This window comes from Lissotriton helveticus, chromosome 11, assembly GCF_964261635.1.
Source record: "Lissotriton helveticus chromosome 11, aLisHel1.1, whole genome shotgun sequence".
In the NCBI taxonomy this organism is placed as follows: domain Eukaryota; kingdom Metazoa; phylum Chordata; class Amphibia; order Caudata; family Salamandridae; genus Lissotriton; species Lissotriton helveticus.
Window position 1 is genome coordinate 1,110,966,115 of NC_136072.1, and position 18,032 is coordinate 1,110,984,146.

General features: G+C 42.3%; 1 protein-coding gene across 1 annotated transcript in view; it reads right to left on the reverse strand.

Annotated features, from left to right (window-relative positions):
- Nucleotides 1–18,032, reverse strand: part of LOC144791551 (solute carrier family 2, facilitated glucose transporter member 11-like) — a 275,527-nt gene that overhangs the window by 15,081 nt on the left and 242,414 nt on the right. The window contains exon 10 of the mRNA XM_078666268.1: nucleotides 5,478–5,605. Within this exon, the coding sequence (XP_078522394.1) occupies nucleotides 5,478–5,605 (128 nt within the window). The remainder of the gene's footprint in view (nucleotides 1–5,477; nucleotides 5,606–18,032) is intronic.

Genomic DNA, 18,032 nt, shown 5'->3' on the forward strand with positions numbered 1-18,032 from the left:
CAAAATTAAGGAAGTCCAGTCCTCTTGAAGGTTTAGCCCAGAGTTTAAACTGTCCGTTTTGAGAATCCATTTAAGTTCTTCCTTGTTGAGCATTCGGGTTAAGTCTACGCCTCTTGGTGGAATGATGACTTGGCTGATCACGGTCCAGCTAATTTCATTCTCAGTATGCCCTTTGATAGAAAAATGTTCAACTAGGGGGGCATTGGGAGTCCCACAACGGATCCTACTTCGGTGTTGGGATATCCAAAGTTTTATTTTCTGCTTGGTTTGGCCCACATATATCAGATTACATGGACAAAAGATTGCATATATGATGTTACAGCTGTTACAGTTGGTAAAAGTCTTTAACTCACTCTTAATATCCTTATATACAAATTCCTTGCAATCTATTGTGAAATCACATACCACACATGACCCACACTTGGAGTGGCCTCGTAAGGGTGGTAGTCGCCAGAGGTCATTAAGTGTGGTCTTCATGGGAGATGTGGAGGGTAAGGCTGCCCTGACAAGTTGATCCCTCAGATTTTTACTCTTGCGGAAAGCAAATAAAGGGGTTTCCCAATTTAATTGTCCAGAGTTAAGTATGTGCCAGTTCCTTTTTATGCTTTGTTTTACACGATTGGAGATGGTAGAAAAGGTAGTGACACACACCAATTTGTCTGTGGTTGGTTTAGGTTTAGGTTCAAGAAGGCTCTCTCGAGGACAGTACCATGCCCTTTTCATGGAGTTTTTGACAGGCGACGTGGATAGCCCCTAGATCTAAGTTTGGCTAAGAGTGTACCTTTGAAAAGGTTATTCTAAAAGAAACATCCAACTTGGCCCAATCACATCTCTTCATACCCTATAACATCTCTTTGGATGAAAAATCTGCCATCTCTACCCTAAAAAGCAATGCTAACCTGGTCATCAAACCTGCAGACAAGTGTGGAGGAATAGTGTTACAGAATATTGAAAACTATAAGGACGAACTACTACGTCAGGTCTCTAACACTGACCACTATTGTAAACTGCCATGTAACCCCACCAGGGGTATACAAACACTTATCAAACAAGTCACCACAGAAGCCGTTGAAAATTGTTATCTCAGCAAACTTGAATATAACTTTTTGAACATCACTAACCCCAGAACTCCGGTTATCTACACGCTCCCCAAAATTCACAAAAGACTAGACAACCCTCCTGGTAGACCTATCGTGTCTGGTTGCGGGTCGGTACTAGAACCCCATGGCCATTATGTCAACTATTTTCTAAAAGACTTTGTGCCTGAAACCAAATGCTATATTCGTGACAGTATGCACATGATAAATCTCATTGAGAATCATCCGTTCAACCACGAAAGAGAGACTCTATGCACTATGGATGTAGAGTCTCTCTACACGAACATACCCCAGAGAGATTCGCTTTTTGTTATGGAAAGTATACTCAACACAAGACCACGCCCACATAGAGTACCCACTCTGTTCATAGTCCAACTTCTTGAGATTTGTCTCACCCAGAACTTTTTTATGTTTGATTCACAATTTTTTCAGCAGGTACGTGGAACCAGTATGGGGGCTATTTTTGCTCCCACTCTGGCCATCCTGTACATGGACTGGCTAGAATGTAATACTATTCTGACCCACAGCAACCCATTCCACCTAGGGTTGTTAACTTGGAAACGTTATATTGACAACATTTTCCTCATTTGGGGAGGGTCCCTTGATGATCTCCCGGGTCTTCTACACTGGCTTAATAATAATTGTAATGGCCTGACATTCACCCTTACCCACAGTAAAAGTCACATTGCATTCCTCGATCTCACTATCCAACACCAAGATGGGATACTTTATACGTCCCTTTACCGTACGCCCACTGAAAGAAACACTCTGCTTAGCTATGCCAGCTGCCATCCCAGGGCTCTGAGAGACAGCCTGCCATACTCCCAATTCCTCAGGCTTAGGAGGAATTGCTTCAAGAAGGAAGACTATTTCAGTGAAGCCAATACACTCTCAGCCAAACTTAGGTCTAGGGGCTATCCATGTCGCCTGGTCAAAAACTCCATGAAAAGGGCATGGTACTGTCCTCGAGAGAGCCTTCTTGAACCTAAACCTAAACCAACCACAGACAAATTGGTGTGTGTCACTACCTTTTCTACCATCTCCAATCGTGTAAAACAAAGCATAAAAAGGAACTGGCACATACTTAACTCTGGACAATTAAATTGGGAAACCCCTTTATTTGCTTTCTGCAAGAGTAAAAATCTGAGGGATCAACTTGTCAGGGCAGCCTTACCCTCCACATCTCCCATGAAGACCACACTTAATGACCTCTGGTCAACTACCACCCTTACGAGGCCACTCCAAGTGTGGGTCATTTGTGGTATGTGATTTCACAATAGATTGCAAGGAATTTGTATATAAGGATATTAAGAGTGAGTTAAAGACTTTTACCAACTGTAACAGCTGTAACATCATATATGCAATCTTTTGTCCATGTAATCTGATATATGTGGGCCAAACCAAGCAGAAAATAAAACTTCGGATATCCCAACACCGAAGTAGGATCCATTGTGGGACTCCCAATGCCCCCCTAGTTGAACATTTTTCTATCAAAGGGCATACTGAGAATGAAATTAGCTGGACCGTGATCAGCCAAGTCCTCATTCCACCAAGAGGCGGAGACTTAACCCGAATGCTCAACAAGGAAGAGCTTAAATGGATTCTCAAAACGGACAGTTTAAACTCTGGGCTAAACCTTCAAGAGGACTGGAATTCCTTAATTTTGTGACTCGCTCACAAATGAACTCAAGCTCTAAGATCTGGCTGTTTCAGACCTTGAATATTACGCTGTAAATATCTTTTGTAAATATTTAAATTGTGTGCCAAATAATTGTTTGTTGATATGTGATATATCATGGTTTTAATCACTTGAATCACCCTAACTGCGCACCTCCTAATTAGGTAGAACACCCCCCTCACTCCCAAGATGGCCTCCTGCTTGTCCGCCTTTTATTTCTATGGCCCTGCTCCTCCCCGGATTCACCGACCAACCAGAGCCCTTCTAACATCCACGCCTACTTCCCCACGAGGAAGCCAGGAAACAGACCGAATAACCGACTAAACCGGTAAGCTGCAACCTTGCCTGGGGCTTGTAACTCCCTAATCCTTGTCCCCTTACAAACCTCCTCTCTGACCCAATTCCTTATTCACAGGTAACTCCCTGGTACCGTTCGATGACATCATTGGAACACAGTTCATATCTTCAAGCCCAATCCCTGGTAAGAATCGCTCGTCACTTTTTTCACCATGCAGCCGGCTCCTGCATTGCACGTCGTTTATATTCACTTGTTTTTTACAGGGCTCCTTGCTCACAACCGGGTACTTTCCCGCCGCCGCCTAAATCGCTATTGAATCTGAACGCGGTAAGCCTCCTAACCGCTTGACCACTTGTTATTGCTCGAACAACCACCTGGACGGACCCGTCGGTCAAGCACCAAGCTCGTAGATATCTGGCCTAGTCGGTACAGCGCACCAGCTCGCATGCTGCACTATTTTGTCAGCACCCCACGGCCCCCCTCCATCCAGCACTCCGTCTAAGCGCACGGTTAACTTTATCCACCACTTTATCATTTCACTGTAAGTAATCTCCACGGATTCCGCTTCCTTAGTGCACAATCGACCACCTTTACTCAATTATTCTCGAATATTGACTACTGGAAATGTTCTACAAACGGGATTGTTAAGTAATTGTCTCCATGCCTCTTGGCATAGAATCTAGGAAGTTTCACGAATTCACCGCGCCTTTATATAAGTAGGTTCACTTTAAGTCACTGGATAATTTTATGATGATAATTTGAAAATGTACATATGCCATTTCTCTTCTTCTTTCCCCTTCCTAGGCATTTAGAGGCTTAAAAAACGTTAAGGCATTAATTAATGTCCTGATGATGGTCCCCATGATCTAAGTAGTGGGACCGAAACGCCGTCGACCTGCCTCGCACCTTATACATAACTTGATTTATATGTAATGTATATGTAAATGGTGCCTTTTGATATTTCTGTACATATGAACTTCTGAAACAGAAAACTTTACTTTTGCCTTACAAAGCCTTTTTTCCTCTCTGTGTGGAATCTAGGAGTGTCTGGGTACAGGCTTGTGCCCCACACTGGTGAATGTTGAAGGTATTCCTTCTGGTTGTAATCCACTACGCATTGAGTAAACTTGAAGACCTCTGTCCGGCTGGACATTTCGCTCCAAATATAGAATTGATTCTGTCTATATTTATTATTAAGCAGTATCCTGTATGCATGGGACCGTTGTTGTTCTTAATAGTATGCTCCCCGAGGTCCTATGCTGACTGAATTGGGGTCCCTTGTTGTTTCTAAACGCATATAGAAATTCAGCATCACCATGCATTTGTGCTCAGCTATATGCAGCCGTTAGGCATCGCTTCGCGAAGGGCTTTCACAAGGTTCTAGTCTACATATCGATAGTAAAAGACTTATTTATGGAATCACGGACAGCTCAGGACACTTTGTCATCCTATAAATGGCACATTGTTGTCACTTCCCACAGCCTCTTCTGGCTCATGGGAGCAACTGTGGATACGTGAAAGGACAATTTGGTGTCTCCTGCTGGGTTGGCCTTGTTTTAGACTGCTTTCTCTTGTTATTAACCTAAATCTTGTCCTTTGTTTAACATTTTAGTACCCGATGTACAACACATTTATGCGGTCCAATATGTACCCTCCAATCTGCAAAATCAAAGGCTTTTTTGCAACTGCACAAAGACTGATACTAAAGGAACATTGCAAATCGGAAAAGTATTTTGGACTAGCAGTGTGCACTTTGTGACGCATTGGAGGAGGGGGGGAGAACCGGCCAACTCCCTCCGACTTCCAGATCCTAATCCTAAGGATCAATAGTGTGAAACTGCGCTTGCAAAGCACTAAATGACAGCGTGAAAGGGAAGCTGGGCTTGGATGAAATCGGACACCTCGTGCACGTGGGATCTCGGCCCTGGGGAAGCAGACAGTGGTCCAGGAGGCGGCCGTTTCCATCCACAGAATGCCTAGTCTAAGGGTGGGGCAGGGGGGCAGGGGTCGGGCAAGAATCAGTAAAAAAGCAGACATCCTAACAATGCAGAGATGGTGGCCTGCTGTCTCTCGCAGCCTCCACCCCTGCACGTGCAGTCATTTGGAGGGATGAACTAGCCGAATCCTGCATCATTATTATTAATGGGATCTCTATGGGGTCCCCACCGAATGCTGTTTTTGCACAGCGATGAATCTGTACATCCATCACCTCGCAAACACAATCATGGACCATACAGCAGATGTCGCGCGCACATTACAGGTGTGATGTGACCCAAGGTTAGAGGAGCGGCCCCTTGGAGCCCTGTTGGTTCTTCCCCAACTACAGCTGACAGAAAGATGCGTCTCTGTTTGCGGATCCCTGACAGTGCTCGGGCAAGTTGAGACGTGTCAGCTCGAGACTTACCTCCATGTAAGGGAAGAGGAGGCCGATGATGTAGAGGACCGTCCAGTTCAGCGAGCTGATGATCATGAAGGTGCTGGCTCTGGCCTCCTGGCTGATGATCTCAAGGCACACCACGACGATGACTCCCGCTGGAGGGAGGGAAGCAGAGGCCAGGTGAGCCCGGGAGGATGCACAAGGACACCACATTTCTTATTCATAGTGCTTACATTTCAACATACCGATCCGTAGGCTAAACTCGCTGCTACTCTATGACATAAAACTGTATCCATCAAGCAACCGAGTTGTGCTACATTTTCTAAGAGAGAGTCGAAGGGGCAGATGTTTCCACATCGAGATTTGCGAATCTCAAATAGCGATTTTTTAGAAATCGCTATTTGAGATTTGCAAATTGGTATGTATGTAGAAAATCGATTTTTTTTGTGATTTCTTAAAATTCCTTAATTGCAATTAGCAAATTGCGAATCGCAATTAAGGAATAATTTCCCATTCACTTCTATGGGCCAGGAGGCCCATAGGAATGAATGTGAAGTTATTCTCAATTTGCGATTCGCAATTTGAGAATCGCAAATTGAGAATAATTTCAAGGGTGTCATAAGGACACCCTGATGCACCCCTGAAATTCACATGTGTGCGCATATGGCGCACATACATGCCCGTATGTGGGCCACATGTCTCCTTTCAGAAATGCAAAAAAGTGCTTTTGTGAAAGAAAAACCAAATTACCACCAACTTCAAGTTGGTGGTAATTTGCGATTTCTTAATGAGAAATCGCACAACTTAGGTGCTTCACACATTGCGTTTAAGGAATCGCAAACTTTGCGATTCCTTAAATGCAATCGCAAAATAAGGAATCGCAAATTTGCAATTCCTTATTTTGCACTCAAATTTGCTACATACATAATTTAGCGAAAATGAGTTCGCAAACGCCGAAATTGTGTGAATTTCAGCGTTTGCGAACCCGTTTGAGCTTCATACATATGGCCCGAAGTCTTGGTTCCCGCTGATGACACATACAAAAGCACGCACATGTGCACCAAACATGTGTGCACGCACACACCACATACACACATCACACACGCACACACCACACATCACACACAAGATGGGGTTCCAGTGGGACTTGGCAGGACCATGAAGCTTTGCATGCTTTAACACTGTATGAATCCGGTTGGCATCATGGGGATATGGAATTTGTATAAGATGTGCACATCACCTTCTGGGGCACAATAAGGACACTGGAATGGTAGTGTGTGCTTTACATTCTGGCGAAACATAGACACTGGCATGGTGCTCAGTGAATTTCAAACTGGGGGAAATGCCGAAACCAGCAGGACTAAGGGCCATATGTAAGAAAGGATTTAGCATTTTGTAACGGACAGAACGACAATTTTGGACTGTTAAGAAATGATAAATTGCCTTTTTATATGAACAAAGGCAGATAGGGAATCTCAAAATGTGATTCTACCAAGTAGAAATCACATTTTGTGGTTTCCTAAATAGGAAATCGCAAATATAGATTTCCTATTTGATATTTCGTAAGCACATGTACAAAGCATTTATTAAATGCGATATGGGCATTGAGGAAATGCTATTACCATCAGCTTTAAATTGATGGTAACCATGTGTAATTTAAAAAAATGCACCCACAATTGATTTTTTAAAGTGCCATGCCCTTAGGGCATTTGTGCACTTTACATGTCTAGCACTTTATTTTGGGGTGCATCAGGGGAGGCCTAAAGCCCATAGGCATCCTTGGTTTTGAATTTCATAATTTGTGATTTCCTATTAAGAAACAGCAAAGTTGCAAATGCAAAAAAATGATTAACTATGGGCCTGGGACTAGGAATGAATGGTTTAGCATTTCCTAAATATTGATTTTTTAATAGCGGTTCCTACTTTGTAGAAATCACTATTAGGAAATGTCTTTTTTTGTACATTCCATTTCCTAAATAGCGAATTCTTGGGATTCGCTATTTAGAAAATGCAAAATAGAAATTTCGTATATATGAACCTATGTGTGGATTGCCTAGCTCTGCAATATAAAACCATTAGCATTGTATACTTTACACTTTCCAAGCAATGTGAACACTAGCATCACTTTACCTACTGAGGAAATATTGACACGGTCATGATAATGTGTGCATACCATACTGGGACAATATGGAACAAGCACAGCAATTTGAGCTGTATATACCAGGGCAATGAGTCCATTACTACTGATAATGGCATTACTCCTAGTCCTACTCCCTAGCCTTCCTTCTTAACATGTGAGGCCCCTACCTCTCTCCAACCCAACCCCAGCCCATAAAAATTCAGCCCGACCCCACCTCCTCCTGTATGTAAACAAGCTGAACTAGCATTCAATCGGATCGCACCGGGAGGGTGGAAGGGTCCTAGAAGCAAGGGGAGGGAGTAGGACTAGGAGTAATGCCATTATCAGTAGTAATGGACGCAATATCTCCCATCCCTCCCTCACCTTCCTTCTTAACATGTGATGACATAGTAAGCAAAAAACAAACAGAGACGAACAGCTGAGTGATAAAGAACACCAATTTATTAACGTGACCCAATCACAGTACAACAAAACCTCTATTCCCTCATAGAGGTCAAGACCCTGAGGCCCAGAACATTATCCAAATGTTCCAGACCAGCAATCCGATAGTGTCATACAAATGTGGAAGGGAAAGACCAGGTCGCAGCCCCACACATTTTTAACACAGAGGTACCCTGCAATTTAGCAACTGTAGCAGCCATACTGTGATTTGAACGGCCCTAAACCCCCCATAGGAGGATCCACCCCATTATGCTTGTGAGCCAACAAGACTGTAGCTCGAATCCAATGATGCAACGTAGCAGTGGAAGGCTTCAAGCCCTTCTTAGCAGGACCAAAATTTACAAATAAAGCGTCCCCCTTCCAGAAGGACTCCACCACCTGCAAATACCACAACAGCGTCCGCCGTACATCAAGACAGTGCAAAGGCCATTCCTCAGCCTCGGAAGGATCAGAAAGATCAGGACAAAACACCAGTAAAATACTCCTGACTGAGATGAAAAGCTGAATTAACCTTAGGGACGAAGGACGGCACCGGCACCAGAACCACCCGGTCCAAAAAGAACTTTTGGAAAGGATAATTACAGGACAAAGCACCCAACACACCCTAGCGTCGAGCTGAAGTGATGGCAGCCAGAAGACAAGTTTTAAAAGTCAAGGGCTTCAACTAAAGACCCTCAAGGGGCTCAAAAGGAGGACCGTACAGGATATCCAAGACATGCTGCAGATTCCAAGAATGAAAAGAACGGACAGACAGAGGAAACAGGGTCAACAGACCATGAAAAAATTGTGGCATCAGGCCCCATTTGTAGCGCAAATTATGCCAGGAGCCATGAAAAGCAAGAAAGGGAGCCCACTGCACCAGCAGAGAAGCCACCGACAATCACAAATGGGCCCCATCCTGCAGGAATTGCATAACTAAAAAGAGGTCAACCACCGTGGGATTAATCTCCGTAGCAGCACACCAGGCCAAAAAGGCCTGCAAATGTCTAGCATAAGAAAGAAGCTTAGAGGACCTACAAGAATCCTGTAATGTAACAGCCAAATGGTCAGGCACCCGCAACTCAGCTAAGCCTCACCGTTCAACCACTAGACCGTCAAGTGTAACTTCCTCAAGGTGCCCTGGGGAAGAGCTGGAAAATCCAATGGCGATGGAACCACAGGAAGGACCCACTCCCAGTCCCAATACATTGTAGCCACAAGAGGAAACCAATTTGCCCGAGGCCAATGGGGTGCAATCAACACCAACTGACCACGGTCCCACTGGACCCGAACCAGAAAGGCCTAGAGCAGCAGAAATGGAGGGAAGGCATACAGAAAACCCCGAGGCCAAGGAGAAGTAAAGACGTTGACTCCCAGAGCTCTGGGACATCAACCTAGAGAACAAAACAGGCCCACCTTGGCATTCCCTGGGTCTGCAAACAAGTACACCACAGGGAGGCCCCACCGACCCACCAACTGGTCGAACAAACTGGGATGCAGGATTGGAGGGAGAAATCTTTTGACAAGGGAATGTCTCTGCTCCAGCGATCAGCCCAAACATTGTCCACCCCCGAATGCAGAGAGCGGACAGACCCAGCACCCGGATCTGAGACCACAGGAAAATGTCTCTGGCTATCAAGTTCAAGGACCTTTACCTGGTCCCCCCTGTCTGTTGACATAGGACTTCGCTACCAGATTGTCCGTCTGAACCAACACCTTCTGGCCGCAGAGAGGCTTGAAAGGGAATCAGGGTCAGCCAACTTGCCTGCAGCTCCCTCCAGTCCAAAGACATACGCAAGTTGTGCATGAACCAGCAACTCGGAACCTGCTTTGACCCCAGCCAAGCCCCCCACCCAGGATGGCAGGCATCCAAAGTCACCACAAGAGGAGCCGGGGGAGACAAGGAGACCCGGCCAGAAGATGACGCCGGTAAAGCCACCAAAAGAGACACTCCTGGATCTGAGTAGTCAGTGGCAGGGGAGACAACATCCTCTGAGTCCCCAGAGACCAACCTAATAGGATCCAGTTGGCCAGGCAAAGAAGTTGAAAAAGGGCCCAGTGTACCAGAAACACCACAGAAGCCAAATGCCCCTGCCCCCTCAGCCATTCCACCACCGGAGAAGCCTCATGGAACATCAAGGTCAGGACCTGTGACTGAAGGGCAACTAGGCACCAGTCGAACCAAGTGACATGGCCGACCAGAGTTTGAAAGCGAGCACTGATGAAAACCATGTCCTGAGAGGGGGACAAAGAAGACTATTCTCAGGTCACCAAACACTCGTGCCCTTGAAGAACCTCCAAGGCCATTCCGACTTGAGCGAGCAAAGGAGACTCTTTTGCAGCATGTAGTAATAGGCCGTGAAAATAAGGATGAATGAACACCCCTTCTACATGGAGGAGAGCGATGAGAAGTGCCAGGACCTTTGTGAAGACCCGGGGAGAGGACTTGAGGCTGAAGATGGGCGTCTCCCACCGCAAACCTCAGGAAACGCTGAGAAGAGGTGGCGACAGGGATGTGGAAATAGGCCTCCTTGAGATCCAAGGAGGCAAAAAACTCACCCGGCCGAACCAGAGGAATTATCGCTTGAGGGGTCAACATATGGAAGCAAAGAGTCCAAACCTAGGAGTTGACCTATTTGAGATCCAGAACGGGCTGAAAACCACCGGACACCTTCTGTACCAGGAACATATTAGAATAGACCCTGGTGCCGATCTCTGAGATCGGTAAACGACAGATGGCCTGTTTGGCAAGCAAACTGGACGCCCCCTCCAGCTGAGCCACTCTGCATGGCACAGAGACTGGAACAGGAGTCATTCGAACCCCTGTATCTGGAGGAACCTGCCAAAAGTCTATCAAGTAACCATGTTCCACAGCATTCAGGACCCTGCAATCCAAAACGTCCTGCTGCCACTGTGGAAGAAAATGTCTGAGCCGGCCTCTTACAGGTAGTGAACCTTCTAGACAGTAATTGTCAGGGCCTCTTCTTGGCAGAGCCCTTAGGTGTGGAGATAGCATGCTTGGGAGAAAAGCGGGGCTGAAAACGTCTCCTCCAGGAAGACTGACTGGACTCACGCTTTGGGGATGACCAGGAGGACCTATTCCAAGGCTTACCAGAAGAAGCCACACCCCCCTTATAAGGCAAGTCATGTTTCTGCTCTTAGAAATCATGGCTTGAAACTGATCCCCAAGAAAAGCCTGGTCATCAAATGGCAATCTCAAAAAAGCTGCCTTTTCCTCAGGATAAGCCTTCCAGTGTCAGAGCCATAAGGATTGTCTAGCCGCCACCAAGGCCCCAGTGGACATAGCAGATGACTTAATAACATCAGAGGAAATTTCAGCCAATAACTTAGCCTGCTGCTCCATTGTGGCCAGAAGTTCAGAGCATTCAGAGCCGTCCTGAACAGCCACCGCCTAGTTCTTGAAATCCTGCACCAAGGACTGTGCAGAATACACAGAGAAAAGGCTATCCCTCAGCACTAAGTTTTCTGCCACAAATGATTTTTTAAGGCCAGAGTCCACTTTCTTATCAGTAGCATCGGTCAGGGTACAATCCTCAGGTTGAATAACTGTTTTGCCAATCAGAGTAACCAGGATAGAGTCCAACTTCACATTGTGTAGCAAGGGGTCGTCCCCTCCATCAAGTGGAGTTTCTGGAGGAAGCAAGGGACCTGCAATTTGTCCACCTCGTGCCATTCCCTCATCACCATCTCTTTCACAGGGCCCTGAAAGGGCATGCTCAACCTTGAGGGCTTTGTGTACTGAGCTCAACCTTGAGGGCTTTGTGTACTGAGGAAAAAAAGGGTCCTACTGTCCTTGTCAAGCTGAAAAGGAGGAAAAGGTAAATTGTCCCTCACATGAGCAAGAATGTCCAACATCTACCTAGAGACATATTTTCTGCCAAAGGAGGTAGAAGGATCCTCACCATCCAACAGAGATATCTCACCCACAGGATCCAATGTACGAGGACGGGACAGACCAGAAGGCACATGACGAGTCTGCAAAGCTCGAGTCACTGCAGCCTCAATCATGCCCTACACCTCCTCTTTAGACATGAGAGGCACGTCACCCCCTCATGGTCCTGGTCTCTAGGGCACTTCAGGGCGAACAGGGACCCATCTGAAGATGAAGAGGAGGAATATGACACCAAGTTGTTCCTTTTGAACAACCTCTTGCAACCCATGGTTGCCATATAATGAAGTACCCAACATACAGTCACCGAATACATAGGGCAGAAACCAATCCTGCGGTTATCTAATGAAAAGAAGACAAGAACATGCCCCCATTCAGGAAGAACAGCTATTGTTGCAAAAAAATAAAACAAAGTGGAAAAACCCATAGTCTTGGGTGCAGCGGCCCCACCGCAACCCTGACCCGGAATCACAGCCCCTGCCGCAGGAGGACTGCCAGACTTCCTAAAGCAGTGCCCCACACTTCGATCATGAGGAGACTGTGGAGACACCACACAGCCAGGAGAGAGCTGTCGAGGGCACCGCTAAAGGGTGAACACCCTAAATATTGATTCCAAAATATCGAATGGATAGAATATCGAATCAAAAATATAGAATGACAGAATATCGAATAATCAAAATACAGATAGGACAAAATATTTAAATTGGGGTAGGAAATATCGAATTCCACAATATTGAATTTTATAATATAGATTCCCACAATATCGAATTTTATAATATAGATTCCCATAATATCGAATTGTTTTTAATGTTATGCATGGTAGTATATGTGTTAAAATTATGTATTATTTTTCTAATGTATTTTTTTAAAGTAATGAATGTTATGAGTGTAATTTTTGCGTAATTTAATTCCAAAGCGGGTTTTGGGTTTATAGGGGAATAGGGTGGGAAGTAATTTAATTATATACAATTAAATATTAATTTTAATTTATATGTATTGCTACTTAATTTATTGATAATAAATTATTAATTGGTAATTACATTTTATAAATTGGTAAGTCATTTTTATTAATTGATTAATTGATAATTCTGTTAATTGTTATTTTTATTATTAGTAGTGGGTTGTGGGTTGTTAGGGGAATAGGGTGGGAAGTAATTTAGTTATAGTAAATAAAATATTACATTTTATTTATATGTTTTGATAATTAATTCATTGATAATTATTAATTGGTAATTAATGTTTATTAATTGGCAATTCATTTTTATAAATTGGTAAATAATGTGTTTTAATTGATTAGTTAATAATTATGCTAATTGTATTTTTTATTGTTAGGAGCAGGTTGTGGGTTTATAGGGGAATTGGTTGGGAAGTAATTTAATTGTAATAAAGTTAATATTTATTTTTATTTAATGTATTGATAATAATTGATGATTATTTATTAATTGGTAATTAATGTATTAATTGTTAATACTTTTTAAATTGGTAATTGTTATTAATTGGTCATTATTTTTAATTAATTTTTGATTGGTATTGCTAATTAATGTAACTTTATTTTAATATTAAATCATTTCTTTCCCTACTGTTGCACTCTCTGGAGTGGGAATAGTAATTTTTACCCCTCCGCTATCCAACATTTTCCCTACTGTTGCACTCTCTGGAGTGGGAATAGTAATTTTTACCTCTAAGCTATCGAACACTTTCCCTACTATTGCACTCTCTGGAGTGGGAATAGTAATTTTTACCCCCCGCTATCCAACGCTTTCCCTACTGTTGCACTGTTTGGAGTGGGAATAGTAATTTTTACTCCTACGCTACTCAACGCTTTCCCTACTGTTGCACACTCTGGAGTGGGAATAGTACTGTTTGCCACTACGCTATCCAACGCTTTCCCTACATTTGCACTCACTGAAGTGGGAATAGTAATTTTTACCCCTACGGTATCCAACGCTTTCCCTACTGTTGCACTCTCTGGGGTGGGAATAGTAATTTTTAACCTCCCGCTATCCAATGCTTTCCATTGGAATTGCACTCTCTGGAGTGGGAATAGTAATTTTTACCCCTACGCTATCCAACATTTTCCCCACTGTTGCACTCTCTGGAGTGGGAATAGTAATTTTTACCCCTACAGTATCCAACGCTTTCCCTACTTTTGCACTCTCTGGAGTGGGAATAGTAATTTTTACCCTCCCGCTATCCGACGCTTTCCCTACTGTTGCACTCTCTGGAGTGGGAATAGTAATTTTTGCCCCTACACTATCCAAAGTTTTCCCTACTGTTGCACTCTCTGGAGTGGGAATAGTAATTTTTACCCCTACGCTATCCAACGCTTTCACTACTGTTGCCCTCATTATTAATTACCATCACATTTTTATTTTTATTAATTTAATTGGTAATTACATTTTATAAATTGGTAAGTCATTTTTATTAATTGATTAATTGATAATTCTGTTAATTGTTATTTTTATTATTAGCAGTGGGTTGTAGGTTGTTAGGGGAATAGGGTGGGAAGTAATTTAATTATAGTAAATTAATTATTACATTTTATTTATATGTTTTGATAATTATTTCATTGATAATTATTAATTGGTAATTGATGTTTATTAATTGGCTATTCATTTTTATAAATTGGTAAATAGTTTGTATTAATTGATTAGTTGATAATTATGCTAATTGTATTTTTTATTGTTGGGAGTGGGTTGTGGTTTATAGGGGAATTGGTTGGGAAGTCATTTAATTGTAATAAAGTTAATATTTATTTGTATTTATATGTATTGATAATTAATTGATGATTATTTATTTATTGGTAATTAATTTATTAATTGTTAATACTTTTTTAAATTGGTAATTAATTGTTATTAATTGGTCATTATTTTTTATTAATTTTTGATTGGTATTGCTAATTAATGTAACTATTTTAATATTAAATCATTTCTTTCCCTTTTGTTGCACTCTCTGGAGTGGGAATAGTAATTTTTACCCCTCCACTATCCACCATTTTCCCTACTGTTGCACTCTCTGGAGTCGGAATAGTAATTTTTACCTCTAAACTATCCAACGCTTTCCCTACTGTTGCACTCTCTAGAGTGGGAATAGTAATTATTACCCCCCGCTATTAAATGCTTTCCCTATTGTTGCACTGTTTGGAGTGGGAATAGTAATTTTTACTCCTACCCTATTCAACGCTTTCCCTACTGTTGCACACTCTGGAGTGGGAATAGTAATGTTTGCCACTACGCTATCCAACGCTTTCCCTACATTTGCACTCACTGGAGTGGGAATGGTAATTTTTACCCCTACGCTATCCAACGCTTTCCCTACTGTTGCACTCACTGGAGTAGGAATAGTCATTTTTACCCCTACGCTATCCAACGCTTTCCCTACTGTTGCACTCTCTGGGGTGAGAATAGTAATTTTTACCCTCCCGCTATCCAATGCTTTCCCTACTGTTGCACTCTCTGGAGTGGGAATAGTAATTTTTACCCCTACGCTATCCAACATTTTCCCCACTGTTGCACTCTCTGGAGTGGGAATAGTAATTTTTACCCCTACGCTATCCAACGCTTTCCCTACAGTTGCACTCACTGGAGTGGGAATAGTAATTTTTACCCCTACGCTATCCAACGCTTTCCCTACTGCTGCACGCTCTGGACTGGGAATAGTAATTTTTACCCCTACGGTATCCAACGCTTTCCTTTCTGTTGCACTCTCTGGAGTGGGAATAGTAATTGTTACCCTCCCGCTATCCAACGCTTTCCCTATTGTTGCACTCTGTTGAGTGGGAATAGTAGTTTTTACCCCTACGCTAACCAACATTTTCCCTACTGTTGCACTCTCAGGAGTGGGAATAGTAATTTGTATCCTCCCGCTATGCAATGCTTTCCCTACTGTTGCACTCTTTGGAGTGGGAATAGTAATTTTTACCCCTACGCTATCCAAAGTTTTCCCCCTACGCTACTGTTGCCCTCATTATTCATTACCATCACATTTTTATTTTCATTAATTTAACTATTATTTTTTATAAACTGTTATATTTATATAATATGTTTATTTATATATTTATGTCAATATATTTTTATTTATGTTCTAAATATTTTCTAATTAAGAATAATAATTATTTTATAATATTATTAGGTACATTTATATTTCAAATTTCTTTTTTACATTTCATTTAATATTTTTACATTTTAAGCTTTTTTACATTATTTTAATTATGTTTTATTTAATTATGTTCATTATTTAATTACATTTCTAGTATTTTTAATACATTTAAAAACATCGATATTTTAGTTAACTATATTTTAACATTCTATATTTTGGAATCGATATTTTAGTACTTATCTGTTTGTAGATAGGCATTCTATATTCTGTCCCTCCATTTTTTGGCATCAATAGTTTGATAAATCGATATTTTGTCCCTTGATATTTGGATACTGATCCCCCCTAAAGCAGAGAACTGGAACGAAAACTCCCTGTGTACAGCCAAAGAGAGAAAGACTAAAGGGAAGTCTCATTTAGGGAGACAAAAAAGAACAGGAGGAGGTGGGGCGGGCAGAGTTTTTATAGGCTGGGGGTGGGTCTGGAGGGAGTCTGGGGCCTTACTTGTTAAGAAGGAAGGCAAGGGAATGACAGTAGGTAATGCAGGTATTCTCAACGATGCCTTGTAGGAACAATATCCAATGTGGAATAATTACCAGCACCATGAGCAATATCCAGGGCACTCAGACATCACCCAATCACAGAACACATCCCCTGGCACATACAGCGAGATGAGTATCCTATTCACATGGTGGATTAACCCCAAAAGCGACCTCAGCAGGGTGTGATATAGTGCCATTGTTTTATAACATGTGCATCACTGTTTTCATAAGCATAGTTTGGAATATAAATCTTGCACTTTTTGTTGTTTATTGTCTTAGCTAAAAGCCACACAGAATAGCACATTTGTATATTATTAATAAAATCACCAAATGATTAAACAGTGGTTTTGTGCACTATTCCCTCTTTAAAACATTAGGGGTATTTAAAATGTCTTTAAGAACTACTGATCGAGCAACTGCAGGGTAGCATACCATGTGTTTGCTTCACTTAGTCCAATGCTTAATGAAATGAAAGGCAGGAAGAAGTTGTCTTCCGAGCACTCTTTTTGCTTTCTTTTTCCCCATAAGAATGCTAAAGCTGAAAAAGTATTCAGTTATTCAGTGAAAAAATGGAAAGAGAAGAATAGCAACATGGACACTGCTTTAAGTAAGAAACATGCATTAGAAAAATGTAAGGTGAAAACAGTTGCTGCCTGCAGTGTTTGAAATGTCCAACTTAGGTCCAAAAAGAAGGGTAGGGAAAGAGTTTAGTATAGTCATGGTTGCTCCTAAATACTTTCCTTTAGATTCATTAGATGAAAAAACATCATATGCTGGAAATCTGTCACGGATCCTATCCTGTCCACATATAGAGACATACATAAATATCACTGACTTAAGTTTTATTGTTTGGGCTATTTGGACAAAATATCGAGTTGTAAATATCTTAATGCAGAAATAATATTGTCAAGAATTTCATTTTTTCAGGTAAGTGATATTATTGTTGCGAATATTTTTGTTGTAAATACTGTTTTCAATAAAATAGTTGCGAAGATTATCATAAATAAAACTCATTTAAAGTATTTTAATTTATATATGCATTTTGTGTTAGCATTGTTCGTAGAATTGTTATTGACTCAGCTCCACGGTTTCAATTGGGGTGGGGGCCTGACAGACAAAATCGCCCTGTATGCCGATGATGTCTTATTCTTTCTTACACGGCTGGAGAGATCGGGACCGCGTCTATTAGAAATCATGCAGATCTTTGGCGAAACATCAGGTCTCTACTTAAATCCGAGAAAATCGACTTTGTGGGTCCTAGGGGAAGGTCCAGGTGTCGGGGACTGGGCTTCCACGCTGCAGATGGCCGAGGACGGAATCAAGTACCTGCGGGTGTTTATCTCCACGAGTTCTGAGTTGTCATGGGAGCGTAACATACTGCCAGTTTGGAATAGGGTCCGCTCAAAGATGAAGACGTGGTCCCGGATGCCCCACACCATATACGGCCGGTCGGCCATCTTCAAAATGGTGTCTCT